Source organism: Hesperophylax consimilis, chromosome 17 (genome assembly GCF_061612785.1).
Source record: "Hesperophylax consimilis isolate HC1 chromosome 17, BYU_Hcon_1.0, whole genome shotgun sequence".
NCBI lineage: Eukaryota > Metazoa > Arthropoda > Insecta > Trichoptera > Limnephilidae > Hesperophylax > Hesperophylax consimilis.
Window position 1 is genome coordinate 33,028,527 of NC_142852.1, and position 24,007 is coordinate 33,052,533.

At 36.8% G+C, this 24,007-nt stretch overlaps 1 protein-coding gene and 1 non-coding gene across 2 annotated transcripts in view; both read left to right on the forward strand.

Annotated features, from left to right (window-relative positions):
- LOC149416456 (uncharacterized) overlaps window positions 1-23,453 on the forward strand; it is a 38,871-nt gene extending 15,418 nt beyond the window's left edge. Inside the window, exons 5-13 of the mRNA XM_089641697.1 lie at window positions 1,207-1,262; window positions 2,043-2,223; window positions 4,903-5,150; window positions 7,735-7,904; window positions 9,552-9,749; window positions 10,690-10,821; window positions 12,559-12,674; window positions 13,588-13,723; window positions 15,101-23,453. Of these exons, the coding sequence (XP_089497823.1) occupies window positions 1,207-1,262; window positions 2,043-2,223; window positions 4,903-5,150; window positions 7,735-7,904; window positions 9,552-9,749; window positions 10,690-10,821; window positions 12,559-12,674; window positions 13,588-13,723; window positions 15,101-15,230 (1,367 nt within the window). The 3' untranslated portion in view covers window positions 15,231-23,453. The remainder of the gene's footprint in view (window positions 1-1,206; window positions 1,263-2,042; window positions 2,224-4,902; window positions 5,151-7,734; window positions 7,905-9,551; window positions 9,750-10,689; window positions 10,822-12,558; window positions 12,675-13,587; window positions 13,724-15,100) is intronic.
- Window positions 23,454-23,597: 144 nt separating this feature from the next.
- On the forward strand, window positions 23,598-23,672 carry TRNAK-CUU (transfer RNA lysine (anticodon CUU)). The gene has a single exon. It is a non-coding gene; the product is annotated as a tRNA-Lys (tRNA).
- Window positions 23,673-24,007: the final 335 nt, after the last annotated feature.

The window sequence follows — 24,007 nt, forward strand, 5'->3', positions numbered from 1 at the left end:
GGGAATACAGATGTTACCGTTTAGAAGTTTATATGCTGTTGTCAGCAAAGCAGTTCTCCTTCTATCGGTGAAATACAAAAACACAAAAAATTTATTAACTGGGTTATGTAGGTTAGGTTAGGTTTAAATTTTTTTTTTCATCGTTTCTAATGACTTTATATCACTTTTCAAAGGTGTGTTGAATTGTCACTGTGTTGAGTTATCATGGAACCATTATAATTTATACTTAATTTTATTTAAATATTGAAGACAATATTAGTGATTTCTAAACGAAAATCTGAAACAGAAAAATCAGAAAAGGAAACGGTCACATCTGGGACTCGAACCCAGGACCCTTGTCTTTCCGGGACAGTGCTCTACCAACTGAGCTAATGGGACCCTATTCCCCTCGGTCACTTTTAACTGTATCATACTTCGAATAAGAACCACTAACATTGTCTTAATTTTTTCACCGCACATTTTTATTGGCAACTATCTTTATGTATGATCGCAAGATTCAACCCGAACTAAATGCAATCCAGACAGCGTCTTATTCGAAGTATGATACAGTTAAAAGTGACCGAGGGGGATAGGGTCCCATTAGCTCAGTTGGTAGAGCACTGTCCCGGAAAGACAAGGGTCCTGGGTTCGAGTCCTAGATGTGACCGTTTCCTTTTCTGATTTTTCTGTTTCAGATTTTCGTTTAGAAATCACTAATATTGTCTTCAATATTTAAATATAACAATTTGAGGTTTTACTCAATAAAGTTATTCCGAAAAATAAACTTAATTTTATATTTAACCTTTACATTTTATATTGTATATTATACTTTAAACTTTATGCTGTATACTTTATACTCTTATATTTATATTTATGTTAATGGTACATGTGGTGCAGTTTGTACTTAAATAACTAAATTTGAGTCAATTTGAGGTTTTTACTGATTAAGTTATTTCAAAAATAAAAACTGTTTCTTTTATGTATTAGTCGAAGCTTGGTTATATTATGGAAAGTGCGTCATTTATCTGTTCGGCACCGCTGCACTATCTGGGGAACCCGCCAAACGCACGCCCATCATTTGTACACAGTTGACATTTTGTCTCGTAAGAATGGCTTGCTATTACTACCCATTCTTGAGTTCTAGCTCATTTTGTGCTCATTCATGTTGTGTATATAATGATTATTTAGTTTTTCTTGTATGCTGATGATATTTTTTTTATATTTCAGCCGATGTTGTTCCGAAAGCTAAAAGAAAATACACTCCACGTCGTCCAAAAAATGCCGTAAGTATCACAAATGAATTATTTGATTACGGCTGTCGTTTAAATATTGCTTTTGGTCATCTCTACAATGGTTTCTGCCGGCAAGTGTAGTCAATTGAGCAGTCCATAAACTTTTTATCGGTAACTAGAACAAGATTCAGAAAATAAAATCAACCCCTGACCTAACCTAACCTAACTACATGTTGAACCTGATATTTTTTCACGGCCGACAAAAACATAGCTTGATTTATTTTTGGGTATTATGCCTTGTTGTGCTACCCCGTTCTTTTGCTAACGTTTCCGACGTCCATCACCAGGGCAGATGTGGTAAGATGTGTATGTAGATGTGATACCATGTTGCCATAATTTAACATGGTTTTCTGTGTTTAGTTTTGGTGTAGCCGTCCGGATACCAAGAACTATTGAGCTTACCTCCGTAGTCTTTATTAATATTAATGTGATTTTTATGAATTTAAATTGCCTCTGTAATTACGCGTGCTCTATGTGTTTTGGGTCTTCCCAGGACTTCAGCAACAAATCCAAAGTAATGGCAATTGCCGATTTGTCAGAATTCATAATTGCCGAGTCTGTCAAAAATTAATTGAAACCCACGCTTTAAGTTGTATCACCGTAATGTGGCAGAGAAAGGAGTTCGATCCTCTCTCTGTTCTTTGACAGGCCGCTGTTCTACAAAGAGAGGTAAAACACCGTTAAATTTCCATTACGTGGTTATAGATTGTCCTAATTTGTATTATTAATTCGTAAATCTTAGTTAATTGGTTATTATGTTTGTCTTTCCAGGGAGTAGAATCTGCGGACAAGAAAGAGCTGAAGGAGCCGAAAGAGAAGAAAGGAAAAGATAAGAGGAAGGAGGGGGGACGTAGGAAGAAAGAGCCGGCGGAGAAAAAGCCTCGTGAGAGGAAGCCTCGCGAGAAGAAACCTCCCCGCGAGAAGAAGCAGAAGAAAAAGGACGTTCAGATTGGTAATATATCTTTCTTCCTTCATTTATCATGGCCTCCGTGGTCGAGTGGCAATGATCCTTGGTTACAAACCGAATTTTGCGGGTTCAAATCCTAGCGTTATAAAAAATTTCTAGAAACACAAACAACAAGTGGGAAATTGGTGAATCTATATTCCTACTAACATTTCAGAGTGGAAGATACTCGCGCGGGTGAATAACCGCCATTTGGTATTGACACGTTTCTTAAAATGGCTTTTGACTGTGTTTATTATTATTATTATTATGTAATGAGCAGGCAGCATTCTGCTGATGCGCTCATATCTGATTTCACAACAAGTTTGACAGTAATTGAGTTGTTTTAAGTTTGAACTAAGTCCTTTCTTCTCTCCAAATGTGAATCCAATAGAGCTTTGAATTGATTTATATTTGTTGCATCGATGACATGTTGTGGGAGTTTGTTCCAAGCATCCACTACTCTATTTGCAAGGAAGTGTTTTCTAGGATTAGATGCAAAAGGCGTTTTGGTAATAGTGTCCACGAAGATTTATATTTTTATTAGTAGTGAAGATTTCTTGGATGCTAGGGCAACTGTAATGTCCAGATAAAATTTTGAAAGTCTCGATCAAGTCACCCCTTTCTCTTCTTTCTTGTAAGGTTGGTAATCTTAGTTCCTTGAGTCTATCTTCGTATCGTAGATCTTTCAGAGCTCTTGGTATTTTGTCTCTGTACTCTCTCTAACAGATTTATATCCTTTGCGAAGTAAGGACTCCTTATTTGGAAAGCATATTCCAGGAGAGGTCGCACATATGTTTTATATATTTTTAACATTATGTCCGGCGTTAGGTCAAGGAAGGATTTCCTGATTAGATATGTTAGTGAATTTGCTCTTTTCACAATTCCAGCGATGTGTGGTTCCCATTTCAAGTCCTTTGATATGGTAACTCCTAAGTCTTGTTGTAATATCACTGCTTTTAGAGGTGTTCCATTAAGTTTGTAGGCAAGTGTAGGGTTAGTTTTTCCAACATGTAGGACAGTGCATTTTTCGACATTGAGTTTTAGAAGCCAATCATTTGTCCATTGATATATATGTTTGGTGACCAGATCTCTGAAGGCTCCATGCTTCCACTACTCTATTTGCAAGGAAGTGTTTCCTAGGATTGGATGCAAAAGGTCTCCACGAAGATGTACAGTTGTGTTGGTGGTGAAGATTTCTTGAATACCAGGACAACTATAGTCTCAATCAATTCGCCACTTTCTCTTCTTTCTTTTAACGTTGGTAATCTTAGTTCCTTGAGTCTATCTTCATATTGCCGGTCTTTCAAAGCTCTTGGTCTGTGTACTCTCTCTATTAGATATATATTCTTGGCAAAATATGGAGTCCCTATTTGGAAAGCATGTTCCAGGAGTGTTGGCATGTTCATATGTTTAATATATTTATAACATCAAGTCCGGTGTTAGTTAAAGGAAGGCTTTCCTGATTAAATATGTTATCGAGTTTGCTCTTTTGACAATCCCAGCGATATGCGGTTCCCATTTCAAGTCTTTATTTTTTACATTAACCCCACACGATGATACTTTGGGATGGGTGGTGGGTCTTTTTTAAGGAAAGGAAGGAGAGGAGTTCTGGGAAGGTAAAAGGTATAAGGGTTGGGTAGGAATCTAGGGTTCAGTGTGTCCAGGACTGACGGACGAAAGAATACATTCCTTCGACTGCGGCGCAATGCGATCGGTCGGAAGTTCAGTCGGAGAGGTCTCCCCAGACCAGTCCCTACCGATCTGGCATGCCAAGCTGGTGGGATCCTGAACACACCTCACCCGATGAAGCCGGGCCCCCTGCTCAATCACCAACCATAACTGGGGTGGCAATACCCAAATCCGCTTCCCAAATTAAATTGACATGGTAACTCCTAGGTCTAGTTGTAACGTCACTGGTTTTAGAGGTGTTCTATTAAGTCGGTATGCGAGATTAACGTTAGTTTTTCCAATATGTAGGACAGTTCATTTTTTCAGAATTCAGAGGCCAATCTTTTGTCCATATATGTATATATTTTTTTTGTTTTTTAAAGTCGCCGGCGGTTTAATTACGGTCCCCGCGAGCACTTAGGCCATAGGCCCATTGTACTATCTCCCATTTTACCTCATTCCCTTGCCAGTAACCCGGTCCCTTTACTGAAGTTCACCAGGGCTGTCATTGGATATGTGGCGATGTCTTCTGGTTTCACACTGTGTCTTCCCAGGTATCTGAGCCTTATTCCCAGCAGAGCGGGACATTGGCACCATAGGTGAATTGGAGTCTCTTCCTCCTCTTCACATTTCCTACAGATGTTGGTGTTTTCCACTCCCAACAGTTGCATGTGTCTCCTGAGATGGCAGTGTCCCGTTAATAGTCCTACCAGTTCCCTCAGTGAGTTTCTGTCCATATCGAGTAGTAGCCTGGTTCGGTTAGGGTCCGGTCCGTTTATGAGTACTTTAGATTGCCTCATTCCGGGTGCCTTCTTCCATTCCTTCCAGTGTTGGGATTTGACCCACCTCTTGATATGTAGTTTGGTGTGGCAAGCTGCTACTCCTACGGCCGGCTCAGATACCACAAGTGGTGCTTTCGCCCCTTTCCTTGCTAGTTCGTCAGCCCGCTCGTTGCCCTCAATACCTTTTTGTCCATATATAATATAAACATTTTGTTTTTTCTGTTTTTCATTCCAGCCTTGCCAGTGAATCCGATCCCCGTTGTCCACCACTCTGAGTCGTCCAACGACTCTGTTGTGTTCTGCTCGGAGCAGGCCCCCTCCCTCCCTCTGCCGCTGGCCCCGCCGGGTCCCCTGTCCCCCCCCGGGGCTGCGGGGGGTGCGAGGCGCCACGGCGGGGCTCCGGGGGCGCGGGGCCACGGCCGCCTGTCTCCCGCCTCATCGAGCAGCGGGGGAAAGAGATCACAGGTCATCAGCAGATTGGAAGTCAGTATATTATATAGTTTGATTTTGATACACAGGTATATACACCCTTAGTAAACAAAAATAAATTTAACAAACTTTCAACTTCACTTTTTTGTTGTTTCATATAAGAATAATTAGTAAAAGTTCTCACATAAATTTTGTTTATGGATACTTTGGTTGTGTATTTAAATTTTTCCGGGGTTTACTTTTAGATTTGAATATAAAGCGTGGTGTTTTCTCTCTCTAACACTAAGGGAACACTACATTTCTCACTATGACAGTGAGGGAGACAACTATTTCAATGAGAGCTATATATTTTTTTTTTTTTTTATTCACATTTAAACCCGCTAAACTACTTGTGTAGTTTGTCAGCAGGGACATAGAGACAACATTTATACACTCATAAGATACAATTTGAACGGTACATAATTACATAAATTGGTTACATTGCAGAAAAGTTTAAATAGCAGCATAAAAGCCTTATATAATAAGCAAGTAAAAATAAATGTATGAACAAATTAGTATTATCAACATAAAACATAAAAGCCTTATAAAATAAGCAAGAAAAATAAATGTATGAACAAATTAGTATTATCAACAAGTACATCAATAGTTTCATAAATAGAGGTAGGTAGTCAGGTATTACAAAATAATTGTTTTTCCATTTTCTAAGAATATGAATTCCATTTCAGGGGCATCAGTATAGATCATTATTATCCAATAACCATTTCCTTAGATTATATTTAACATTAGCAGTATACATGTTATTATTTTTAATTGTCATTGGTAATAAGTTAAACATTTTGGGTACTATATAGTTTAAAGTTCTTTCACCATATTTATTAGTACATTTCGGAACTACCAGTCCTTCATTTTGAGTGAATCTTGTGTTATGTTTATGGCAAACTCTTTCCCTATACAATGAATCAGACAATATAACATGTTGACTTACAATATTATAAAACAATAATCCTCTGACAGGTAAAATGTTCAGAGACTTGTATATTCATTTAATGTTACTTCTGTGTTGATTGTGATATTTATGGATTAACAATTTTATAATGGAGTTTTGTAATGTTTGTATATAGCTTATATTAGTTTTACAAGAATGTCCCCAAGAAGTAATTCCATAACGTATAGTGGATTCAGCCAGAGATAAGTAGATTAACTTTAAAGTACTTATAGGCACGAAATATTTTATTTTATAAATCCTACCCACAATAGCTCGTAGACGTTTACAAACATTAGCAATTTGTACATCCCATTTCATGTAGCAGTCAATAGTAACACCCAAATATACATAACTTTTGACAAAATCAATGGTTTCACATGAACAGGGCTGTGCAACATTTTTATGTATGCAGTCAAATGTGTGTGTATATAATGAAGGAATTACATTACATCTAGCGTGTGGAGATCTGATGTGCATAATTTTAGTTTTTTTGGCGTTTATAAAGAGGCCTGAATCATGCGACCATTTCAGTAGGGCAATAAAATCATGTTGCATAAGGTTCATTGCAGTAACCAGATCTTCGTGCGATATTACGAGCGCCGTATCGTCTGCATATACAAAATGTTTAACAAATGAAAACAATTTTCTCATAATTGAGACATAAATAATATAAAGGGTTGGCCCTAGAATTAACACCTGTTGAGATATATTTTCTTGTGCTAAATTTTTTAAGAATTTTTACTCTTATTTGTCGATCAGTTAGTAAATTTTTTAATAAAACTAGCAGCTTTCCTCTAATTCCTATTGCCTCCAGTGTTTCTAATAGTTTATTTGTATCAATGGTATCAAATGCCTTAGAGTTATCTATGAATAAAACCAAAACTTGTTTTTTTAGATTTAATTCATAATTTATGTGATTTGAAAATTCCTGAAGCAGCATTTCCGTACTTTTTTTCTTTTGAAATCCATATTGGTTGGGATCCAACAAAGAGAAAGATTCTAGATATTTATTAAGTTTTATGGAAATGTATTTTTCAAGTATTTTTTCTAGGGCTGGCAATATGCTTATTGGCCTATAATTTTGAATATCTGTATGTTTGCCCCCTTTGTAAATTGGCCTAATGATGCTACTTTTTAGTTCATCTGGTATTACTGCTTGCGATAAAATTAAATTGATAAAGTGTGTTATAACAGGCCCTAAAATATTAATATGTGTCTTAATGTCAAACATTCGAATGTTGTCAATCCCTGGTGACTTTGAATTGTTTAATTTGCTAACAATAATATTGATTTCTTGGCAGGTAGCTCTGGGTAGGTACATACTATGTTGCACTTCATTCGGCCTGACGGTCGATGCTAAATAATCACATTTATGTATCATAGAGTTAACACTATTTGTAAAATATTCAACAAACTTATCTGCTACGGTTTCTTCATTATTCATATTTAACATATATTTCGAGATTATTTCGTCACAACTACTTTTGGACTTGCGTCCTAATAATTTAATTTAATAGATTAGCCTGACGGTTAACTTTGCTCGTGTTGATTAGATTTAAAAGTTAGTTCCTCCTTTGACCACCTCAAGATGTATGTTTAATTTATTTTATTATATTAGGTACGTCATATTTACCGGTTTGATTTCATCATCAGGATTCGTCTTCATCCGGCGGCAGTGGTAGCGACAGTTCATCATCAGACGATGAAGACGGCAGTTCATCATCCGATGACAGCTCGGAGTCGGACAAAGAGAGACAGAGATATACGCCCTCTCCCCCCCCGCCGCCTGTCATCAGATCTAACGGTGTTTCTAATCATTTGAGGTATAATACAAAATGTTAATTTAATATGATTTTATTGTATTATATTGTTTTATAAATGATGACTGCTTAACACTGTTGCTGGGGCGAAAAACACGCCGAATGAATTTGACCATTCAGACTGCGATCTCTCGTGATGTATGTTCTTGTGTTTCAATATGTCTGAGGGTTGCTTAGGTTAGGTTAGGATACTTACCTCATATCTTCTCTCATCTCATGCAATAATCTATTACCATAATAAATGCTTAACCTTTCCTTATCTGTGGTGTGTATTTACTACACATTGCTTCTAATAACTTTAATAACTGTATAAATATAATAAATTCTGGGTTCATATTTTAGGTATTCCTCCGTTATACATTTATGCACTGAATTAAAAAATAATATTTTACATTTTTTCAAATTCAATTAAAAATCAGAGATTTTTGTTGAAAATCGGAAACAAATACACCAATACAATCAACCGTGTGCGACTGCTACGCGAAGAGTGTGCGAGGAAATGACACGCTATTGATGTCCCGCTTTAGTTCGCTACGCGGGAACATGAGAAATCCACACGTCCGCAGTTGTACTTTGATTTAGACCATCGATACCAGATCGATCGATCTCCAGCCAGTAGGAAGCGGACCGTTGTTAGATGTGGACCCCTCGCACGTGTTTTTAGCATCTGCCGATGGTTTTTTCATGTTTTCAGCAATTAAATTACAATTATTATCACTTTCCATATAAAATATAATAAACATAAGCGATTAGCTATGAATATTCATATTTTTCCGATATTAAATTGCTTATTTTGAGATGCGTATTGACTACACAGCACCAGAACGCGTGGATTTTTTTAGCACTGTAATGGAAAGGTTAACAACTGTTCAATCTATTAAAGACCCTGGTATCTCTCTTTACAGCAAGCTTTCTTTTCGGGAACATATAAACGTGATTGTTAATAAATCTCTCAAACTACTTGGCTTCATCACTAGAATCACTTCCGACTTCAAAAATATAAAAACCCTTATAAGAACTCTTTACTGCTCCTCGATTCGCCCCCATCTTGAATATGCTTGTGTTATATGGTCTCTTTTTTATGCTATCCATATTTGTCATATTGAATCTGTTCAACATCGGTTCTTAAGAGGGATTGCTAGGAGGCTAGGACTAGAAAGAAATTGAACAAATTCTAAACCTTTCTCCTTTAGAAGACCGTCGGAAAAAATCTGATCTCATTTTTTTCTTTAAAATTATCAACAATTTGATTGACTCACCTTCATTAGTAGAACTCGTCTCATTCAATATACCTTCTCGTAGACTCAGAAATAAAGAACTGCTCTTCCTCAATCAACACTCCACTAATTATGCTTATAATTCACCACTGTCCAGAATATGTAGAATGGTCAAATCACGTCAAGACCTTGATTTTTTTGGTATAAGTCAGAATGTTTTTTGTCGCTCACCATGCAATTGAGGATATTTTGTATCACTTTAGTTTTAACAAGGTCTTGACTTGACACTTCTGTTTCATTTCTATTTTCTTATGTTTTCCCTGTTTGTCTCTCGTTTTATATACCATCCTTTAATCTTGCATTGTACATTGTCCCAAGTCTCGTATTGCTTTGTAATATATAAGTCCGTTAATCTCATATTTTTGTATTCCAGCATGTCCGAGGACTGGTCTGATCGCTCCTCCGCCTCGGAGGGGGAAAGAGAGGCGCAGGCGAGGGGTGAGGGTAGAGACGACTTGGCGCGCCTCGACTCGCCGCCGCGCTCCCCGAGCTCCGCCTCGTCCGAGTGTCCGGATAAGCCCTTCCAGTGCCATACCTGCAAGAAGTGGTTTAGCACCACCGTTACACTGAGGTGAGAACCCCTCCATCATGTTGTGAACGGGTCTTGAGAAATAGTAACGCCTTCTTCACGGCAAAACACTTTATTTTAACTAATAATTAAAAAAAGTTATTAGAACTTTATAATATGTGATTTGAGTGCAGTTTTTTAAAAGTGAATATTCGGAAATTTTGCTCAAAAATATTCGACATTCGAAACGAACGTCGATCGTTATATGCACCACAGATGTTTTCAACGGAATTCTCGGAAACTCTGAAGGCCCTGGCAAGTGTTTTGCTGAGCCCAGGGTAATTTATTATCCCGACCGTCGCTTTATATTGCGGGAAAAATGCACCACTTCAACAATCACCAGGAACAGGATTACATGGAGATGAATGTTGGACTTGCCGAAGAGTCACAGCAGTGCTGCAAGGGTCTCTTATCTGTGTGAGGTTTATTAGTAGCAGACACATACCTGGACGGATGACGAACCTCGTGCTGGCACCGTTGGTGGACGCGGTGGACTCTTTCGCTGCAGCAGCTGGTACAGTTTCTTCACCACCTAGGATTCTTGCTGCAGAGTCTCCATCTTCTATCTTCGTGTCACCTGTTCCTGTACTTCATTTTACTTAATTTAACTTCACTTTATTTTTGTAATATTTATATTTTTTGTAATACCTGTATCAACTGTAAAGCGCCCCTGAGGTGATATCTTACAAAAGCGGCGCTATACAAATTGTCCAATAAATAAATAAATAAATAGAGACATTACTTGGATAACTCTAGAAGCTATTAGCACCAGAGTCATCTATGCTGTGTGGCTCTTACATCACATATGTGAACTAACTAACAGTTATAGTTCATCACTATTATTTCCTATATCATTCAGATATTCTTCTGTGTCATGTATCACTTATGTAAAAGTCTTTTTAGGCATATAAATAAATAACATAACCTCACTTATTGATTTCAGGATTCACAAGCGCAGTCACGTGGCGAAACCCTCGGGCGGCAGCGGCAGCGGGGGCGGGCGGGCCTCGCGCCGCTACGAGTGCGACTGCTGTGAGGCTACTTTCACCAGACGCGAGCGCCTCGAGCAGCACCGGTAACATCATCACCGATCAATTCCAAAAGCTAATTAAGCAATCATTCAATCCCCAATCTAATGAATCAATCTTTCAATCCCCTATCTGATGAATCAATAATTTGATCACTGTCTCGCGAATCAATAATTCAATCCTCTATCTAATGAATCAACAAATCAATCATTCAATCTAACACTAAACCAATCAATGAAATTATTATGTATTCAATTAAATAATCAACTGTGCAATCCTGCAATCCTTCGTGTAATTCTCCAATCACTCATTCAATCCCATATCTAATCATTTTCATATTTCATTAAATCCCCTATTTAATTATTCATGCATTAAAAAATATTTTTTAATTATTCATTCATACATTCAATTCAATTATTTACTTATCCCATCTACAATTCGTTAAAAAAAATCGTTTAATCAGTTTAAAACCCTTAACTTTGTGCAGAGCCTAGCGGGTCCGTTTGATAGATTCTTCTATCATAAAAAACGGATTGCAATATTTAGAGCACAGGCGTCAGGTAGGTATGCTGTCCCTGTTCTACCGGTATCTCAATGGAAGATGCTCCCGGGAACTAGCGCCATCGAACCCTTCGGCACTGGTATATAGTCAGGAAACACAAATGCACGCCCAACATATGTACACGGTTGACATTTGTCTCATGAGAACAGGTCACTTCTACGACTCGTTCTTGAGTTCAACAGCTCGGATTGTGTGTTTCCTCTCTCCTACAACATGGGTCTCTTTTTTTTTTTTTTTATATTTACTCCACACGAAGAAAATAATTTCCCTCAGGGCCTATGTCATCTTTGGGGATGCTGTGTGGAGGGTCTTTTTGTGGAGAGGAAGGAGTGAACATGGGTCTTGAAGAGTCCCATGTTGTAGGAGGGAGGAAACACAGAGGCCGGCAGTTCGTTCCACAGCCGAGCTGTTGAACTTAAGAACGAATCGTAGAAGCGACCCGTTCTCATGTGACAAATGTCAACTGTGTACAAATGTTGGGCGCGCGTTTGGCGTGTATTCCGACTACGCATCGGTGCCGAAGGGATCAATGACGCTAGTTCCTCAGAGCATCTTCCATTGTAATACCGATAGAACAAGGACAGCATACCTACCTGACGCCTGTGCTCTAAAGATTGCAGTCCGTTTGTTAAGATTGGTGAATCTATCAAACGGACCGCCCGTTTTTGCACAGAGTCAAGGGTTTTTAGGGGCTCCGGACCAGAGATGGCTGCCAAATTCGACAGTAGGGCGCACTTGCGATTTGTACAGGGTCAGCAGTTGTGTATTATTAAAGTATCTGCGGGCCCTGTACAGTACGCCCAGATTCTGAGAGGCCAACTTTACTCTGGCTTCGATGGAGCCCTCTTAAAGAACAACGGAAATCATTTTCCTCAGGGCCTCCTATATGGAGATAATGTTTAAAAAATAATATTAAATCCTCCACTCGTTAATTAAATCAGTAAATCCCCAGTAATTCTATCAATCAATCGATCAATCGGTACAGATAATACAGAGTAGGCCCCAATCCTTCAATAATGCTCATCTTAGTTTTGTCTAATGCTGCTAATGTTCGATTGGCTGTTTGTTTGCAAGTCACAAAATTCTGTTAATGTTCTGTCATTGATTGCCAATGTGTTGATGGGGTTAAATCCAGGACGAGAAGAAAGCAAATCATCCTTATATAATTAGCGTAAATTCTTTTTCTAATGCTGCCAATGTTTGGTTGGTTATTTGTTTGCAGATCGGAGCGGCACCGCGGCACCCTGACGGAGCGCTGCGAAGTGTGCGGACGAGGCTTCGAGGACGAGGAGCAGCAGAAGAGGCACTTTGCCACGCACACGCCTGACGAGAGAGCCGGTACACTATCAATTCATTCATGCATTAATTCATGCATTCATTCATTCATTAGTTCATTCATGCATTTATACATTATTTCTTTTATTAATTCATTCATTCATTACTTTAATCATTCATTACTTAAATCATTCATTACTTTAATCATTAATTATTTTAATCATTCATTAATTTCATCAGTTCATTCATGCATTCATTCATTATTTCATGCATTCGTCAGTTAATTCATTAATTTCATCAGTGCATTCATTCATTATTTTATTCATTAATCAGTTCATTCATGCATTATTTCATAATTCATTCATTAGTTCATTCATGCATTTTTTATTAATTAATTAATTCATTCATTACTTTAATAATTTTTTCATTAGTTAATTTATTCATCACTTTAATCATTCATTATTTCATTAATCAAATAATTCATTCCTTAATTGATTCATTACTTTAATCATTCTTTATTGCATTAATTACTTTAATCATTGATTAATTAATTAATTAATTTGTTCATTCATTATTATTACCCCACATAGGAGGCTAATTTAAGGAGAATTATTTCCCTCAGGGCTTATCTTATCTTTGGAGATGCTGTGTGGAGGGTCTTTTTAAGGAAAGCAAGTTCTGGAAAAGAAAAAGGTATATGTAGAAATCCAGTGTGTCCAGGAGTGAAGGAGGTTTCAATTCATCCCTCCCACTGCAGTGCAAGGAGACGGGTCGAGCGAGTCCTGCTGGAGATGTAAAGAGATCTCTCTCAACCAGTCTCTCCAAAGCCGCCACCCGGGCTCATCTGCCACCGAGACCTAGATCATACAATCCTCACCCTGTGAAGTCACCGGTCCTAGCAAACCGCTTGGGGTGACCTATGGCAGAGGTGTTACAGTATAGAATAAAATGAATTTTGGGGTTTTTGAATTTCCAGGGCGCTGCGCGGAATGCGGCGAGATCTACTCCAGCTGGGAGCAGCTGCGGCGACATCGTGCCGCGCACGCTCCCCCCGCGCCGCACGCCTGCCCACTCTGCCGCAAGGCCTTCACCTATTCACACTCGCTGTCCAGGTGAGTCCCGTACCGAGATAATAGAAACAAGGGAGATAGGTCATGAATACACAGTCAAGAAGTTTTCTCGACGAATTCTGTCTTATTAGAGCATGTTCAGCATTTGTTCACAGTTGTCATTTGTCATATATATACACACAAACCTGTATACTACACACCTCACCCGGTAATTATTAAATTTTTGTATTGTGATCGCAATAGGCGAATCAAGAGTTGACTGTAAAATATTAATTGTGAACTTTGAAGTTGACACAACTATGGTTGGAGATGGTGAACATGGAGTAAGGAAGGAATCCGACTTACACCTTTGATGTTCTTCAAAGATGATGATGGTTGGTTTCACTGACAAGCTTCCATAACATCCTGGTTGGATACGAAACTCACTGAGAGAACCGAATATGTTCACTGCACAGGCCTTCTACCCTGAGTTGATATCAATAACAGCACTGATCACAAATAGATGTTCATCAAACAGGCTCCATCAATAAACTGGTTTTACTTTTATTGTAGTAAAATGTCACACAAACACGTGGGTATAGTCAGATAATGATAGGTACTTGTAGGTAAAAATGGGATGGAAAAATTCAAGGACAATGTTAAAGGAAGATTAATAGTTCAACATGTATCATTATACATACTAGTTGAAAGCACGAAATTATGCTCTGTAATTTGCCACTATTCATATGTAAAATTCAGTAATAATTGTGCAAAATCACCTCAAGGGCGCTGTACAAGTATATAATACATTTCTACAATGTTATTACTAACTATATTCGGAGATGATATACAGTACCATACTAACCTGGTAGGTCACTTGAGATTAACACTTTATTAACATTATCTAATTGTTTATTGGCGAAAATAAGATACAGGATTTAGGACATAATTAGATATAACTCGACTTTCTCTCAGGAATGGTATATTTAATTTAAGGGTATGACAGCTTAAAAAGGTAAGTTTTTAGTTTAGACCTGAATTCTGTTGGACTTGTTATGGATCTTAGTTCCAGAGGGAGTTTATTCCAAGCCTTCGGCCCAGATACTCCGAAAGCGCGATCACCAAACTTAGTATTTGTCTTGCGCTTAGGTTCCATCAGTCTGCCTACAGCTGCTGATGTTGCTGATCTAAGAGTTGACTGCCTCAGACCAGTGTTTTCCGGGACGCATAGTTCAGAGATGTAGGGTGGGGCCATTTCATTTGATGGATTTAAACACCATCCAGCACAGTTTGTACTGGATTCTTTCAGGGCACTTGACCAGTGAAGGTTACAAAGGTGTTCTGAAATGTGCGAATATTTGTGCGAAGTTGTCCGGTTTTTGGGGTGGTGTACCACCGAGAGATAATTTTATATAAATTTTTGGTATTTTCTTTTTTCAGACACCTTTCCAATCACTCGAAGGCAGTTTACAAGTGCGTCGTATGCAAGACATCCTTCAATGATGCAAATTCCCTCGCGTCGCATCTCAACAGTCACCTGGACCGCTACCGGCAGCTCAAGACTTCTTAGTAGAGATCGGACAGCATCCATACTTTGCCCCCATCGCGGCATTCTTCAATACATCGTCTAATCGCGCTCCGTCTGTGCGAACAGTATGATTTAGGAAGGTGATGAGTTGATATTGACAGTGTCGTCCTGCAGATTCTGAAATGAAACGTTGCTGGATTTAGACGTTTTTAGTGACTTAGTCCCGTCAGTTCTGGGTGGTTCGGGAACGTTCTTGTAAAATAAAAGTTAATTGTGAAAAGTAATTTTGTAGATTGCAACTTATTTATGTAGTATCGGAAAACACAAATTTGTTGATTTCAGACATTTGTTTTTAAAATATTATATACTGTCATTTTTAAGCATTATTATGTTTGCAAAGCATTTTGAGATAGGTATGCATATTATGTTTGTAAATCATTTTTTTTTAACTGTTATTTTCAAGCATTTGTAAATAACATTTTTGTGTTGTCATTTTGAGACATGCATGCAAATTATATTTATGTCCCTAAATATTATGTTTGAAGGTTATTTATCTCAAATGAACTGTCATATACAAGCATAGTGAGTTGTAAAATATTTTTTAATTTCTTTGAAATTTATATTTAATATTTTTGAAAAGCAATTTCAAATGTATAATTTTACAGACGTGATGTAATCTTTATTTAGTTTATCTGTCATTTTCTAGCATATTCTGAGCATACTTCGTTTTGAAAGAATTTTACACTTTAAATGGCGTGTCGTATTTAAGGATAATGTGCGTTTAAAGCATTTTAAACTTAAAAATGGCCTGTCATATTCAAGCACACTGTGGTTTTAAAGCATTTTAAACTAAGTGACCTGTCATATTCAGGCATAATGTGGGTTTAAAACTTTTTTAATTAAAAAAATTACTGTTATTTTAGCATATTTTAAACTTTGAAATTACCTGTCATTTTCAAGCACACTGTGTGTTTAAAGCATTTTAAGCATGATAACATATTCATATTGAAGCATACCGTGGGTTTAAAGCATTTTTAACTTTGATGACCTGTCGTTTCGAAGCATACTGCGCGTTTAAAGCATTCTTGACTCAAATTATTGGTCACATTATCGTATCTTCGATTATGTTGATGTTCTTCGGAACAAGATAAACAATAGCCAATCAGTCGTTAGGTCAAACAGATTTTGCATTTAGTTAGCCAGTAGCGGTCTGGATGTTTACCATGTCGCGCAGAAACCATCCAACTCACAAACTGGCAAGACAAGATATTTTGCATTTAAAAGTTTGCCGATTTAAAAAAAAAAAAAAAATAGAAAAAAATCTGTTGGATTTGATTTTTATACAAATCTACAGTTTTGTCCTGAAATTGATGAAAATCGAATCATGCGTTCATACGTCCGTCACTCCTGCATGCACTGACCCCCCAGATTCCCACCCTCATACCCTTTTTCTTCTCTGAACTTCTTCCTCTTCCTTTTCTAAAAATCCCCTCCAGGCCCGGAGAGAGATCATTTTGCTCAAAGTCACCTCCAGTGTGTCCCCTTTTCTCACACCTTAAAACATAATTTTGATATTTCTTGATGAAATTTTGCACACTCGAGGCTTAAAACAAAAAGAAGGTCTCTGTCTACATATATCTAATTTAGAAAAATTTGAGACTTTTGCTATTTTAGTCGGTAAAGTTACAATTGATAAAAAAAATATATATTTTCAAAGCTTTTGTATGGCTTATTCGGCAATCCCTTTTTCTCTTCTACATCAAAGTTAAACACATCCTCTAAACGACGATTATGAAAATAATTTCTATTCATAAATGCTGAAAACTATCCTATAAATGTCCTTAGTAAACGAATATATCCACTCGAGCGATTTTTGGCGTATTATGGCAAGTTTGCAAAACGTTTTGAGCGATCGCTTGCCATAATGTGCCAAATTTATATAACTTTAAAATATGGGATATTAATATTTTTTAAATAATATCGCTCAATTATTCAATAATGATTCATCAAAAATACAATTTTTGTGCAGATTGTGGGTAGTATGGTTTCTGCGTAACATGGTTCAATTTACCGAAAATAAATTGTAATGTGTTCGTTTGGGACTTGTATACATATTATTGTATATTTCCTTAGATTTTACGTTCGCGGTATCACTCTGAAATGCAGTGTTTACATTTTTAGTGGAGCGCAATCATTCTGTTTATGTTAGGAGTTTAACGCATGCATTTATCGCAAATAGAGTTGAGGCAAACAGAATAGTCTCACTCCTGTCCCTCTCTTCGGGTCTGGTTGCCAAACACGGCTAAAGCCATTTCAAGCGTAGCTTTCACAGTCGGAAAACATGCCAAACGCTTGCCCAACATTTGCACACGGTGTTTCTACGACTTGTTTTTGAGTCCGACAGAGCTCGGCTATGTAACAATTTTCCGGCCTCTGTGTTTCCTCCCTCCTACCAAAAGACCCTCCACACATCATCCTCAAAGATAACATAGGCCCTGAGGAAAATTATTTTCTTCAAGGCCTCCTGTGCTGAGTTAATGTCAAAGTCAAGTACGTCTCTTGTACGTACACTCATTGTATCTTTTTCGCTGGCAAGCAAAAAATAGGCTATTTCTCAATAACGTTTGTGCAAGGACAACATTGTGGGTTGTATATACATAATATGCACTAATACACACAATACTAAGTATGTGTTCTTTGCTTCAACTCTGATTGTGCTACTTGTGAGGGCATCGTTGGTTGTATTTAAAACAATTCCGCGCTTGTTAATATTATCGCCGCATTTATAATTTTTTATGCTGTTGTGGTTTCGATCTGACAACACTGACGCAGGCCAACATTTGATGTGCCGAACCAATTGGTGGTCTAGCGCCTTTTGAAAGTCAGTGACAACAATTTGAAACTGTTTGAAAGTAGACAGAGTACTGAGTTGTAAAACTTTAGACGTCCAAATCGATAGATTCGCTAGGGTCATGTTACGACATGAAATCTGAGTATCATTTCGACGAGCTGGAGCCAAATTACGTGACTATATTTGTGGCACTAAGAGGGTTCGAGAAGGCTTTGATCAAACTAGGATATCAGTTGTATGTTGAAATAACCAGACCGTGCGCAGAAAGGCAACGGTGGACAGAAACTCACTGAGGGAACTGGTAGGACTAATAACGGGACACTGCCATCTCAGGAGACACATGCAGATACTGGAAGTGGAAAACACCAACAGATGCTGGAAATGTGAAGAGGATGAAGAGACTCCAATTCACCTATGGTGTCAATGTCCCGCTCTGTTGGGAACAAGGCTCAGATACCTGGGAAGACACATCGTAGAACCAGAAGACATAGCCACATATCCAATAACAACCCTGGTGAACTTTATAAAAGGGACTGGGTTGTTGTTAAAGGATTGAGGTAAAATGGGAGATAGCAAAATGGACCTATGGCCTAAGTGCTCACGGGAACTACACGTAAACCGTCTCCGCTCTACAAAATTTTTAAGGCAACGGTTTGCAGCGCAGTCCTCTGTGGCAAAAACTTTTCTGTGCAGGGTGTGAATGTCAGTTTTTAACGGAAACACCTGGACGCAAAAAATGAGCGAGATGGGTAAATTATAACACATTTGTGTCTTGCTAAATTGTGTAAAAAAATATATTAAATTTTGGAAACGTTAACATATTTCGGAAAGTTAGACGTCACGCCACTAATCTATCGATTTGGATGTCTATGGGTAAACTCATATAATGCAGTATCACAGATGTGGAGATCTATTATCCCTTCAGGTTTTTGAATATTTTACAAGTCCCACCGACACAGTGAAATGTCATGATATGTTTTTCGGAATGTTCGCAAGGTATCTAAAATATATCGCGTATTTCTTATTTTTGAAGTTGTCGTAAAAGAAATACCATTTTAGAAAATTATCTTTGAAATGTTTGCATTTGAAACATTGACATTTCTAAAAAATAACGTTTTAATATCAATCATTTTGACTCGAAACGTCCACAATTTTGAATGAATTCAATATTTAGAAAACACATTCCTTTTGTTTAGGGAATTAGTAAGAAAACTGTCACTTCGTTTTTTATGCCGTTCATATAATAAAAAAATATAAACAATTTTTTAATGAAAAAATCCCGCCAGTTTGTAATCATGCACTTTGACAATTTTTAGGATTTAATCAATGTAACAATGTATAAATATTTGAGACAAACTGAGAAGTAAAATTATTTATCTTTCCAACGACGAACAAATCACATATCTACGCAATAAAGAAAAAAAGATAAAAATACTTTTATAATGTATGGACGCTTCGGTCAGATATGTCCTTCAGAGCCTCTAATGGAATGTGATGTTTGTGGCTAGTAATGTCCTTCAAAGTCTCTAATGGAATGTGATGTTTGTGGCTAGTAATGTCCTTCAGAAATGGAATGTGATGTTTGTGGCTAGTAATGTCCTTCAGAGCCTCTAATGGAATGTGATGTTTGTGGCTAGTAATGTCCTTCAGAGCCTCTAATGGAATGTGATGTTTGTGGCTAGTAATGTCCTTCAAAGTCTCTAATGGAATGTGATGTTTGTGGCTAGTAATGTCCTTCAAAGTCTCTAATGGAATGTGATGTTTGTGGCTAGTAATGTCCTTCAGAAATGGAATGTGATGTTTGTGGCTAGTAATGTCCTTCAGAGCCTCTAATGGAATGTGATGTTTGTGGCTAGTAATGTCCTTCAGAGCCTCTAATGGAATGTGATGTTTGTGGCTAGTAATGTCCTTCAAAGTCTCTAATGGAATGTGATGTTTGTGGCTAGTAATGTCCTTCAAAGCCTCCAATGGAATGTGATGTTTGTGGCTAGTAATGTCCTTCAGAGCCTCTAATGGAATGAGATGTTTGTGGCTAGTAATGTCCTTCAGAAATGGAATGTGATGTTTGTGGCTAGTAATGTCCTTCAGAGCCTCTAATGGAATGTGATGTTTGTGGCTAGTAATGTCCTTCAGAGCCTCTAATGGAATGTGATGTTTGTGGCTAGTAATGTCCTTCAGAAATGGAATGTGATGTTTGTGGCTAGTAATGTCCTTCAGAGCCTCTAATGGAATGTGATGTTTGTGGCTAGTAATGTCCTTCAGAGCCTCTAATGGAATGTGACGTGAATGGAATGTCCTTCAGAAGCCTGAATGGTTAAGAATCCATTGCTGATGTAAGAGTGGCGAACAAGATTAAGAAAGTTAGTCCTTAAAAAAGTTCCGACTAATTTTTATTTTAATTATGTTTACAACAATTAATTAAAACATGTTTTTTTATTATATAAATATTTTTTTACTAGCACTATTTTATTTTTGGGGATTTTTAAAATAGAGCACACTGTACTATGTTGGGTGTATACAGGCCGTTCCAAAACTTTTGTTTAGTACTACATAAATAATTCAATTTAGCACTTGATTTTTGGGACGGCCTGTATGACCAAAAATGACCTGCATTTTGACAATTTTCAAAAAACATAAAAAAATTATTGTACATGATTGGCGCCATTTTGTTGGTTCTCTTTTTTACCCCTGTTAAACGTCTATTCTCGGCCGGTATCAGCTTTTGATCGAATTGCGATCAGCTGTGAAATGATGTGTAAACTGTGTGAAGCATAACGCTCATGCTGTTATCCTTGACGGCTGATTAAAATTTGATCAAACGCCTAAACAGGCAGAGAACAGGCATTTAACGGGTACCTATGATCGGCTACGACAAATGATTACACCGAGACCGGCAAACCGTTCAAATTTCAAAATGGCGTCAGTCACCTTGATATAAATAAATTAAATTTGTCAAAATGTCGCAATTTTAAAAAAATCAAAATTTCTTAATATCCCTTTGCAATTTTTAATGAACACAAAATACTAGTTTTTGTAATACAAATAATACTTGTAAATATAAATAATAATCATTTTATTAAATAAATTTACCCACACATTTTATGAAGGGTAACCTTTTCTCATATAAAATATGTTTCCACTTTTATGCGTTTATAATATATATATTATTATATTTTTCCATCAATAAACTAAGTAACCATATAAACTTGTAACTTGGTCACACATTCCTTGCTTTATTCACAGTCATACATGATTCCAAACCTTCTCTATCCCGTGTATTCCTCGTGTATGTAATAAATTTTCACCGCAGTGAGAGACCAACCACCATTTGGAATCAAAGCTGTAATTTTCTTGAAATTAGTGTACTAGCTCACCCATAGATTTCATATCATTGAAGATGAAGATAATGCTAACTAAATCTAAGCTAAACATGAAGCAGAACAAGACACATTAAAAGTTAACCACTCGGAACATTAGAACGTCAAAAGACGTAAATATGATAATAGCGGTCAAGACATTAGTACGTCTTTTCACGTAAACGCGCGAGATTTTACAAAAATCGATTTATTTCCATCACTAGTATACGGATTGCCATGATTTAAAAAACAGAGTATCGATAATGAATAACGCTACGCGTCTGCATTCAAAAATATCTATGGAATGTAGAGGTGCATTATCTAAGTCGATTGGATCTGTCATCTTGTTCGTTCATAATTTATTGCGTTTCTAAATAATTTATTAAAAATATTTTAGTTTGGACGGTTAATATTTTGAGGTGACTAATAGTTTTTAATTATATTTCTTCAATATATAAAGTGTTATTTCTTTATGATACTCAGAAAATAGTACATTTTTCACATCTTTGAAATAATGGTCAGTGATTTTTACATATTTTTGACGTTTTCAGAAAATGTATATTTAGAAACGCAAATATTTACGTATAACAAAACAATACGATAGTGAATTTCATAATCTTTCCAAAACATTTTTTAGAATGAGGCTACGTTTCCCAAAACGTGAGTTATGAAGCTTTTAACAAAACTCGTGAATAACACAAAAATTTTCGCGTTTTGACAGTTCGCAAAGGAACACAAAGTAAATAAAAGTCCTTTTCTGAGAGGTTAACAGACTCAATATATAGTTATCAAAAGACAAGTTATTCCAATAAAAATTGAACATTCATTTATACTTATAGAAAAAGTCAACAGGTGTCTCATATAAATAAAAATCGGATATGTTTATCCGAGACACTATCTATACTAGATCCTTTGCCAAAAAAATAGGGAAAATTAGTTAATTATGAATTTGAAATATGAGTTTGACAAAAATGACGTATAATAATTAGGTACCAATGGTCAAGTGGATAAAGACGTTGTCCCGGTAAGACAGAGATCGTGGGTTCGATTCCCAGTTGAGACAGTTTTGTTCTGGTTTATATTTGTTAATATTGTCTTCAATGAATATTTGCATTCACAATTATTGATTTTAAAAACGGCACCAACTGACTACAACGTCATTTTGACATGCAAACCGCTAATATCTGGTAAGACGGCTGTCACCAAATTATAAATCGTTATCATAATTTTGTGAAAACTGACATTCAAGAAAAATTTCGCCATTTGAATATTTTTGGATCGATTTCACGGGAAGTAAGGTAAAATTGACCTCAGAATTGGCAGACGCACACATTTATTCTATTAGGTAATCTATTCATTGGCCACCATACAATAAAGAAGAAAACCACCTTCCATACAAATTTTAGACTTAGTACCTTTTGATTCTAGAGCAATTAGCACGCGGTCTGCCTCTCTTACAATTGTTTATTGCCATCTCATTTGAATTTCGTAAACATTGTGAAACACAGTTTTGTATGTTAATATATGACCAGATTATGCTCATATTATTAAAAAATGTTTCTTATGTTATTCTTTATACTGACTATGGATAATATCAAATCAAAAACAGAATACAAAATTGTTAAAAAAATATCATTCTTTCTATAATGCGTTTTTTAAGTTAAATATTATACCTACACGGCGTTTGGAAACTAGTGGTACAAACGGGAAAGTAGTGAATCTACCTCAGGCACTCAGTTTTTATCTTTTTGCTTGAAATAAATAATATCTTATTGCACGGCAAACACAGCAAATTTTTTATTAATCAAGATGTGTGAAAATCACAGTAAACAGTGTTGTTTGTTGAACAGAGCACATTTTAAAGTCTTCACTCACATTTTGATCAAACGCTGAAATGCGCCGAGAATCCGCATTTAACGGAGACCGTTATAATATAATGTTTGTAACACATCCGCATAAGACTTCGATTTTGGATATATTATTGTTACAAAGCATGTTCTTACATTTTTATATGAATTTTTTTGTTTTTTGTAAAATAGAAAAATGATGTTGTATAACTTTAGGTGAAAATTTTATGAATTAAATCATATTCTATCAAAATTATGTTTTTTTGTTATTTTACATTTAATTAAATACAAATATTTCAATTTAGGATGCGGGTAAAGGTACCGCTGCCCCGGGAACCATTCGATAATCAACACCTCCCGGCTAGCTCAGTCGGTAGAGTGTGAGACTCTTAATATCTCAGGGTCGTGGGTTCGAGCCCCACGTTGGGCGCCATTCTAACAATCTGAAATAATAATTCTAATAAGCCATGTTTGGGCCGCCATTGTCTCAGCTAAAGGGGAACCAACATCGGGTATTGCTAAGATTGTAAGAATAAAAGAGAAAAGAATTCCAATATTACATTTATTCCAACATCTTAAAGAGCAAGAGATCTCTAGTTAACAACAATATTAGTTACATCACAGGTGTGAGCGTCAATACAAAGTAATATGTAACAACACTTAAAGCGTTGTTAAATTAAGAAAACGGTGCAATCCGATGACCAGTGAATTAATTCTACAAGCTGATGGCGTCATCGCATGCCAGTAAGAGTGTCGTCTGGAGTG